Raw genomic sequence first — 9,208 nt, forward strand, 5'->3', positions numbered from 1 at the left:
TGAGTGTATATGGATGCTGCAGGGGGTGAGTGGAGGTCTGCCTTATGCCCACAGTGACCACAAGTGAATGACAGCTCTGAGTTCCCCTTCCCATCATCCCTGACACCTGCCTGGACTCTTTTCTCTTGGACGCATATTCACAAGCCCAACCAGTTGGGCTTTCCCCTGTGTGTATTGGCATGGTCTTGGAGCAGGAGTCCTCCCTACCAGTGACCCCTCCATGGCTAACTCTCTTGGTGGTCTCCTCCTCTCTGCAGGCGGGCTCAGGAGCGCATGTCCGTTCAGCCTCATCGGCTACACCCCAGCTTTGACTTCAGCCACCAACTGCAAACTCCACAACCCATGGGGCCCCAGCCCAGGTATTTAGCCGAAGGCACAGACTGGTGAGTCTTCCACATTTCACTTGTTGCGTTGAATGAGGTGTTTAAAAAGCCCCGGGGAGGCTGAAAGGGTTGGTGAATGTCATCATGGATCAACACTTCATGAAAGCTGATGGTGCAGCTCAACAGATACAACGTGGGGAGAGTGCAATGGGAAAACTCATCTCTGGAAGGGCCATGAGTGCATGCTAAAGCCTTTATGCATGTATATGATAACATCGAGGCGTTGATATTGCCCGTAACTCTCTATCCATGGATGCAGAGCGCAGACAAGCGTTAATCTTCCTCCAGGGGCTTTTCCTGCCTCGGGGCACAGCCAGGATCTTTTTCCTGTACAGTAATGTCTCTGTCTGAACTAGATCTTCTGCTGTCCACCAGGCACTCAAAAGACAGTGGCCACAACTTTTTCTGTGGTCTAAATTAAGGAGCACGGTGCTGCCCTGCCCAGCAGGGTGGAGTGAAAGAATTAGTACTTGTTAATTGTTCTCCCACTACAGTGCTCGATGCTCTGGAAAAGCTGAGCGAGAATAATCGTTTCATTTTCAAAGTAGGTTTTGAGCTCTTGCATGGTTAATAAGGTACTGGGCCCTACTTGGAAGAATAAGGAAATAAAAACATACCTCTAAGTAGCTGTTTATTAGCTAAGCAAAGTCCATTCTGTGCACTGAATGGAAAAAATAGCATGTGAACGTGTAATTAGAGACAATCGCAATGTGTGTGCACAAGGGGAATGAAATAAAATGTCACAGGAAATCTTAATTATGGCATTTCCTAACGACTGAGTGCTTCGTTCTGCAAATGGAGAGTCCTTTTAACACAGGGGGAATGTGTTCTCCCTCTGGGGTAATAATATGCAACCCAAAACGTGGCCAGATCCTTCTGCCATTTTCTTCTCAGGTGTTCCCATTACTGGCACCACTGTGAGCTGAATTTGGCCAGGATGACATTGTTCAGATCAGTTTGCAAAGCAGTTCACGTACCATCTGGATAGAGCCATTCTTTCTGCCTCCCTTTCAGTGCCGAGTGCTTAATTATAATCATTAGAAGGATCTGATAAAACATCGCTTTATGTTCCCCTCCTCCTCCCTCCTTTCCCCCCCCTGTGTTGCTCCATTGCCTTATAAAACTTAAGGAGTGGGGATGACAGAAATCATATACTGTGTACATATATTTGGGTGACTCACTTCCCCTCGGGGCACATGCACAGTTTTGCCCAGTGACAGATATAAAAACTTTCCTCTAATGTGTTACTACGGTGTGAGCAGCAGCGGCGCTCGCTCGGAGGCGGTAGGTGGTAGGCAGTGTCACGGGAAACAGGGATGGGAGGAAGATCTGAAGGTGATCAGTCATCTCACACAGCCCGACCTCAACTAAAATATTCAGGTGGAGAAGAAATAAACTCCCCTTTGGTTCCTTAAATCATCTTCTGCATACGCATTTAGTGACCATTATCCACCCTGTTATCGGGGTGCGTATCTTTCACTTTTTGGTTGTTGGCAGCCCATGTACCGTAGGCATCACAGCTCTTGAACCTCACATCTGAGCATCAAGATGCTGTCCATGTAGCACAGTCTAGAAGGTGACAGTTGGCTTTGGTTTTCTGCAGCTAATATGCTCTGCTTATTCACCTGCAAACCCTGAGAAAACACCGTTCCGTGCGGTATTCTGCTTTGGGTCCTTCTGTAGACCCACAGCATCACTTCGGGAGCCTCAATATCAGATTTTAAGGAAGTGCTGGTGCACAAACAGTTCAGCACTGCTGTTACTGCAATTACTTATGCAAGTTCACCTTTGAGATCTCTCTGTGGTCCTCGATCTCAAAGCACTCCGGGGATTACCGCATCTGGTTTGTAGACAGGGAGTATGGGAAGGCAGAGACGAAATGGTCGAGGTCATGCACCAGGCCAGTGGCAGGGCTGCAAATGGACCCAAATCCTCCTGATTTCCAGATGAGCCTTCCATCCACCTGGGAACAGTCTTCAGCAATTGGATAAACACCCAAAATTGTGACACGGGAGCTGGAAAATGCCCTGTCCTGTGGATTCTCACCCTGGTTGTGTTCCTGCCAGTTACCTGTTGTGTTTTATCCTCTGCCAGGTTTTGTCTGTCTGGCACATGGCTAGCACAGGGCCAGCAAAGATAGTCCCTCTCTGTGCTTCAACTTGGTGTGGGGTGTCTTATAAGTGGGTACTAGAGCACTGGAGCTGCTCTGGGTAAAGGATTTCTGTGTTTACTGTCACCTCACGTCCATTATCTGCCGTTGGGTGAAAGCAGTCTCACAGCTGCTGGAGGACACCTCTGGGTTGCTCCTAACAAGCGTGGCACTCACTGCCGCAGTCCTCCGTGCAGGGGAAGCGACGTTTGAGGGGGAAACGGGAAGCCACCCCTGTGCTCTAATTAGCTCAGCTTTGGCAAATGTGAAGACAATGGTTGTTAGAGCGCCAGCTTTTGTAATTATGATGAAGTGAATGAGGTTCAAAGCACTTGTTTGCTGAGACACTCTTTGGCTGGAGAGACAAGGGATCAGCTAATTGGATTATCAATGGAGACGCTGCGTTAAGTCTCCTCCTGTCCCCTCCACACGGCGTGGGGATGGGGCCGCAGTTTGTCTCTGCGTGCTGGATTGGGCAGAGCTGCGGCGTTTGCCGGGGTCTTGGTCATGCCAAGTCCAGTGGTTGAGCTGGATTGTTTTTCTGGAGGGACAAAGTGCTCAAACTCACCAAGCTGAGCCCCAGACCTGTTTGCCTGGGCCAGGCTGCACGTGGGCAAGTGGGACCATCGGGGATGTCCTGCTTCATTGGCTTGGGCCTGCTGGTCATGTGACACCAGTTCCTACAGCAGTCTCATCCAGAAATTTTTCTAAACCTTTGCATTTTCTGCACAAACAGCAGTCCTGGAGTTCCCCGAGGCTGGGTTCAGGTGAAATGTAGTCTCCCTTGTGTCCCCAGGTCCTACCATGACCCGGGCTGAGAGACCTCCAAGGTCTCACAGGCACATCAAAAAGCCACTGGATGATGCCTAGCTGACTCCTAACGACTACCCAGAATGGCTCATCAGTGTGTCCCCTGAATAATTAGCTGTATTCCTGCAAAATATTCAAGGCAAAATGTAATTGTTTGCAGTGACGGCAGCACAGGGAGGACCTGGTCTGGCCAGGTTGAACTACCGAGCCTGGGGATCAATTGGAGCCACCAAAATGCTCTTACTCTGAAATTAGCAGGTTGCATCTGTGCAGCTCTTGACCCTGGGTAACACAAATGCTACCGGCATGAAAACAGCCCCGCACTCCTTCATGCTGGCTTGGTGGGTGACTGCCCAAATTAGAGGAAACTCCCTTTCAAGCAGTAGCATCACCCCAGATTGAGGAACCCACAGCAGCCCAGAGCCCACCGGTGGAGATTGACTTGTGAGCATGATCTGACTTGCTGTAAGCCATACAATAAAAACCGTGGGGTCAAAGCCGTATCTTCATCCTCGTGCCCACAGGGACCTCAGCGTTGACGCGGGGCTGACTCACACCCAGTTCCAGGTCCGGCCGGTCCCTCAGCCCTATCAGCATTACTTAGCTACACCTCGGATGCACCATTTCCCCAGAAGCACATCCTCAACACAGATGGTAAGTGAAACGCTTTTACTGAGAAATGTTTTATGCATTGTCTGCCAGAAGGCAGCCAAAATAAAGGCTGCTATCTTTCTATCACCTGTCTTCTGCGAATCCCACTTATCTCCGGCCGTGGGAGGGAGTGTCTGAAAGGATAATGTTGCATCATTGCACTCTGGATTAGAGAAAGGAAAGAAAAGCTCAGCTGCTCTGGAAGGATTTGGTCCACCGCTTGCAGCCCCACGCTCACAAGCTGGTCTGCAAAACCTGGGCAGGATGTGAGAGACTCAGCAGTTATTACTAATAATATTCGTAGTAGTAGCAGTAGCAGTCCTGTCCCTCCCCATGGCAGTAGGGTTGGAACTGGATGATCTTTAACCTTCCAACCTGAATCATTCTATGATTCTATAGATATCAGGAAGAAATATTTCACTCTGAGAGTGGTGAGACACTGAAACAAATTGCCCAGGGAAGTTGTAGATGCTCCATCCCTGGAGGTGTTCAAGGCCAGGTTGGATGGGGCTTTGAGTAACCTGATCTAGTGGAAGGTGTCCCTGCCCATGGCAGGGGGGTTGGAACTGGATGGTCTTTAAGGTCCCTTCCAACCTAAACCATTCTATGATTCTATAATTCTAAATTGTGGGCTCCCTGCATAAAGAAGGGTCAGAAGTATGTGACTCCCTTCCCCGGGCTCAGCCCTGAGGACCATCCCTCATCACATCATTGCTCTCTACATCAGCCTTGATGCCATCCGTAAAGGTTTTGCATGACCTCTTGCGCCGGTGGAGATGGATTTTGAGGAGAAGATGGGCTGACTGGGGCCATTTGATGGTCTTTCCCTTAGCAGGGTGCTACGTTTAGAGCTCAGCCATGCAGAGCACTGCTAATCCTTAAAGCATCCTCAGAAATCTCACGAGGGTGTTTTTCCCTCGTGCCCATAGTCAGACCCTGCCACTTGCGCACTACAGCAAGACTTAAGAAAATCACAGCTTGGATGAAGAGAAATCCACACATTTAAAAATAAATAAAATGAAAACCTGTTTTTAAGCTAATCCATGTTGAGAGTTTGGAACTGCAATGTTGTAGGTGCGACAGGAATTATTATAACAGTTTCTTTAGAAGAAGTGCATGTTTTTATTTATCATTTATAGGAGATCTATTTAATAACACCTTTTCGTTGTTTTTAGTAAAAGGCTTCCACTGGGGAAGGTGTCAGAGTGCTCTTTCATTTTGAATTTTTAAAGCACTAAATTTAAATCAGGGTACACAAGGGATTTCTATATGCAAGTACATTTTTCTCCCTCCCTTCTCGCAGGTTGTTCACGAAATCAGAAACTACCCTTACCCTCAGCTTCAGTTACTTGCTCTTCAGGGACTGAACCCAAGCAGGCACACGTCCGCTGTGCGGGAGAGCTACGAAGTACGTATCTCGGGGACTGGAATTGTTATTAAATTTTTAAGTCCTGGGAATCTAGGCAAGCTCAAGCCTAAACACGTAAGACTGTTTTGTGGCGCGGCAGTTGCACTGAGTCTTGCAGCAATTTTAGTAATAACTGGGAGGCAAAGGGGTTGCGTGTGTTTGGTAAAAGGTTTACGCCGAGTTGCCTGGGTCTGGCTCGGGTTGGCTCTGGCTCCATATCTGTGAACAAAGTACTCCAGTTCTACGGGGTTTTGTTTCTCAGCCTGTCAAATGCAGCTCAAATTCCACCCTAATTTCTAAAATATTGGATGTCCAGCTCTCTGCTGTCTACCTTGAACCCTTAGTTATTGGTCCAAGGGCTAGGGCTCAGATCCATCATCAAAGCACGACTGGTTTGGGTTTGATGGACAATTCCACCAAGGAAAGGGCAGGAGGGAGCCTTGGTCCCCAGCAGGTAGGGTGGGGTGGTGGGACCTCGTGCCCCGGGAGCAATGCTGATGGCCCTTTACTGCTGTTCCTGTGCCGCAGGAGCTGCTGCAGCTGGAGGACAGGCTGGGCAGCGTGAGCCGGGGCGCAGTCCAGAACACCATCGAGAGATTCACCTTCCCCCACAAGTACAAGAAGGTGAGCACCCCCAAACCATGACGTGGCTGCCAACACCTCTCAGTTCGCCAAGGGCTGTGGGCACAGAGCGGACAGAAGGAAGGACTTTGGTGGGTCGCAGTCCTCAGGGTTGGAGTACCAGCACCGTCAATATTCCCCAAAAATGAGGGAGGAATATAAAATCCAGAATTGGTGCTTTAATATCTTGTGGGGCTCCCGGGCTGAAGCGGTGGTGTAGCTCAGCTGGCTGTTTCTCACTTCTAGGCTAGGAAGCTGCGGGCCAAATTTTCAAAAGGGTCTCAACCTTCTCCCACCCAGCGGGTGCAATTTCCCCCCTGTCCGCACCTGGTAAGAAAGTGCACACACCAAGGGGGCTTTGTGCATGCAAACCCACCCCATTCTGCATGGAAGCGGCGCTGCCTGCACGCCCTGCCGTGAGGGCGCTGGCTCCATGGCTTGGGGGAGCTTGTCCTCCCCTGGTTTTGCAAGAGGTGTCTCCTCTGTTGGAGCTGATCTCCTGCCCGTAAGAAAATGGGTGCCGTTTTTTGGGGGGTCATGCTAAACAGAAAATGGGAAAAGTGCTTGTTTGCATAGTAATTTTACATGTTCCTTGTTCCCGGCTGGGCAGTAACAAGTAGGGACATTGCATTGCCCAAGTTGGAAGTGAGTCAACTCCTGCTGCGCTTATCTCTGACTGCATCTCCAATGGATTCAGAAAAATGATATTAATAGGAATGGATGTTGGGAGGGAGGAGAAAAGGGAAGAGCTGACAGACCCCGTGGCACAGGGTGGGGCTGGGCCAGTAGCCTAGCTGGCATGGGGCACAGTGGTTGCCCTTCCTGGCAGTGGTGGCCCCACATGCTTTGGGGTCTCCAGGGGAAGCCTCCAGAAAAAGGAGACTATGGGGTCATCCCCGCTGTGAAGAGGATGGAGGAGGTGGCGGGGGGCCTGTGTTAGGGCAGCAGAGGACAGGCTGCTCCTTGAGGCATTACTACCAGCCCCAGGAGGAGACGGACTGACCAGCAGCATGTTGGTGGCTGTTTCGGCTGGGCTGGCTTCCCCAAGCTGGAGGATCTGGCTGATAGAAGAAGCTCTTATTATTTGCCTTCCTGCAACTACCCAGGCTTGGGAGAGCATTAGAAAGTCAAGTCCTAACCAAATTACATCTTTAACCTTGCTGTAGAGAAGACCACAGGAGGGCAAAGCTGAGGAAGACGATGGAGAGGAGTCAGACACTGATGAGAAATGCACAATCTGTCTGTCCATGCTTGAAGATGGAGAAGACGTCAGGTACGATCCTCCCATCTGCCTCTCGATGCCATCTGAGTTGTGTTTATTGCGATTAATGCCGCTGTGTGCTGGTGGGGTTATCCTTGTTTGTGTCTTGACAAACTCAGTTGGGCTGTTGCAGGGTCTGGGAAACCAAATGCCGTTTAGACGGCTATTAGTATCGGCTGTAGGTGGGAAGACCTCTGCAGCAGCAGAAGGGCCCAGGTTTTATAGTGTCTCCTGGGTTTGGATCACCTGCTTCAAAGCTGTGCCAATGGGCCAGGTGGCAAGTGTCAGAGAAGGATGGGTCCCAGGTCTCACACAGCCAGCTGGAGCTCGGGGACATCAACGTCTGAGCTTGACAGATGATGAAAGTATGATAAAATGAGTGTGGGCGTGAAGGCCAGGGGAGTTTGGGTTGTGGCCAGGACAGAGCTGCTTTATTGTAGAATAAGTGAGATTACTCCACCTGCATGGTTGCAGGGAGCCATTCAGAGCCAACAACAAAGCCCCAGTTATACCTCACAGATGTCCCCAGGCTCTTGGCTGGGTCAAATCTCTGCTTGTGACAGAGGATAAGGACAAGGGACTGGGCTACCATGGCTGAAAGGTCTGCAGATGAGCGGTGCAGCTGCACCTGGTCTGACTCCTCACCCTTTAATTGCCTTAAACCATCGAGAAAAACTCTGATCCTCTTGCTGTGGATCCTCGTAGTTCAGAGTCCCCCTGGCTCACAAGGGTGAGCAAAGAGATGACACAGGTGGTGTAGGTGAAAAGCAACCCATTCCTGGGGCACAACAGACACCCTCACGTGAGCAGTGGGGACCCACCTGAACGCTAATGAACTGCAACAATGAAGAACTAAGAGGCTTTAGAGTAAAACCTAATACTCCTGAAAGGTTAAAAAGCAGAAGCCAGGGTTATTAGTAACTGCAACAACCCAGTTTAGGAGGGTGGGGGGTTTTTAGAAGGTTTTTAGCCCAGAAGGACGCCATCTCTGACCTACTGCCCTATGTAAGCTGGTGTGGCTGGGGAAGGCTGTAGGATGTAGGCAGTGCTGGTGTCACTACATCAGTGCTTCCCCATGTTTGAAGCAGTCCCAGATGCTGCTTTCTGGATCTTCTTGGTCCTCTGGGCCTCCTCCGTCCTAACGGAGTGATACTTCTCTCTGTCTGCAGGCGGTTGCCCTGTATGCATCTCTTCCACCAAGTGTGCGTGGACCAGTGGCTGGCTACCAGCAAGAAGTGCCCGATCTGCAGGGTGGACATTGAAACACAGCTCGGCTCGGACAGCTGAAAGGACTGGCTGGACACACCATTTTCCTTACCAGGTCGTATGGCCATAAACCCTTGCAGCAAAATTTTTGCCTTCTGAGCCATTTGATTGAGAGGAAAAGCCTACAGGCACGTTAGTGAGGAGGAGGAGGAGGAGGAGGAGGTGGCGGTACAATATCTAGCGGTAGGAGATATTGCACATACGCAGGATACGGGCCCGGTGAAAGGGAGCTGGCATTCCCGGAGCTCAGAGACCCCGTGCTGCAGAAGATTTAGTCTTGAACATGAAGGAACTAGTTGTGGTAGTCTGGCCTGTCAATCCTGCATTTCATGGGGATTGTATATATACCTCTCGAATACGTAGAAACATGTTAGGGGTCCTTTAGCTATTTCTATGGATGGCAGCTGGAGCATGTTAGCTTAAGAAATGTTGTGTTTGATGCCCTACTCATCTTGTGGTGGACATGTTGCTGTTACCTAATTTGCACCAAATATTTTTTCATAGATTCCTTATTTTGGTGCCTGATTAATACATTGCAGAGGGGGGATTAAAGAGGTCAAGCTTTCCCACCCTTGAGGGGGGGAAGAGGCGAAAAAGCAAAATCCTGTTTACAGTCAGAAGGGTTGCGCTCTTTGCCTCAGCCGTGTGTGCTTCCTTTC

The 9,208-nt window shown here is 50.0% G+C and overlaps 1 protein-coding gene across 1 annotated transcript in view; it reads left to right on the forward strand.

Annotated features, from left to right (window-relative positions):
• The window catches only part of ARK2C (arkadia (RNF111) C-terminal like ring finger ubiquitin ligase 2C), a gene marked incomplete at both ends in the record, with an annotated part of 51,418 nt that extends 42,848 nt beyond the window's left edge, over nt 1–8,570 (forward strand). The window contains 6 exons of the mRNA XM_082497665.1: nt 258–383; nt 3,867–3,996; nt 5,297–5,401; nt 5,930–6,025; nt 7,189–7,295; nt 8,453–8,570. Of these exons, the coding sequence (XP_082353791.1) occupies nt 258–383; nt 3,867–3,996; nt 5,297–5,401; nt 5,930–6,025; nt 7,189–7,295; nt 8,453–8,570 (682 nt within the window). The remainder of the gene's footprint in view (nt 1–257; nt 384–3,866; nt 3,997–5,296; nt 5,402–5,929; nt 6,026–7,188; nt 7,296–8,452) is intronic.
• Between the last annotated feature and the right edge of the window lie 638 nt (nt 8,571–9,208).

Source organism: Vanellus vanellus (genome assembly GCF_965231255.1).
Source record: "Vanellus vanellus genome assembly, chromosome: Z".
NCBI lineage: Eukaryota > Metazoa > Chordata > Aves > Charadriiformes > Charadriidae > Vanellus > Vanellus vanellus.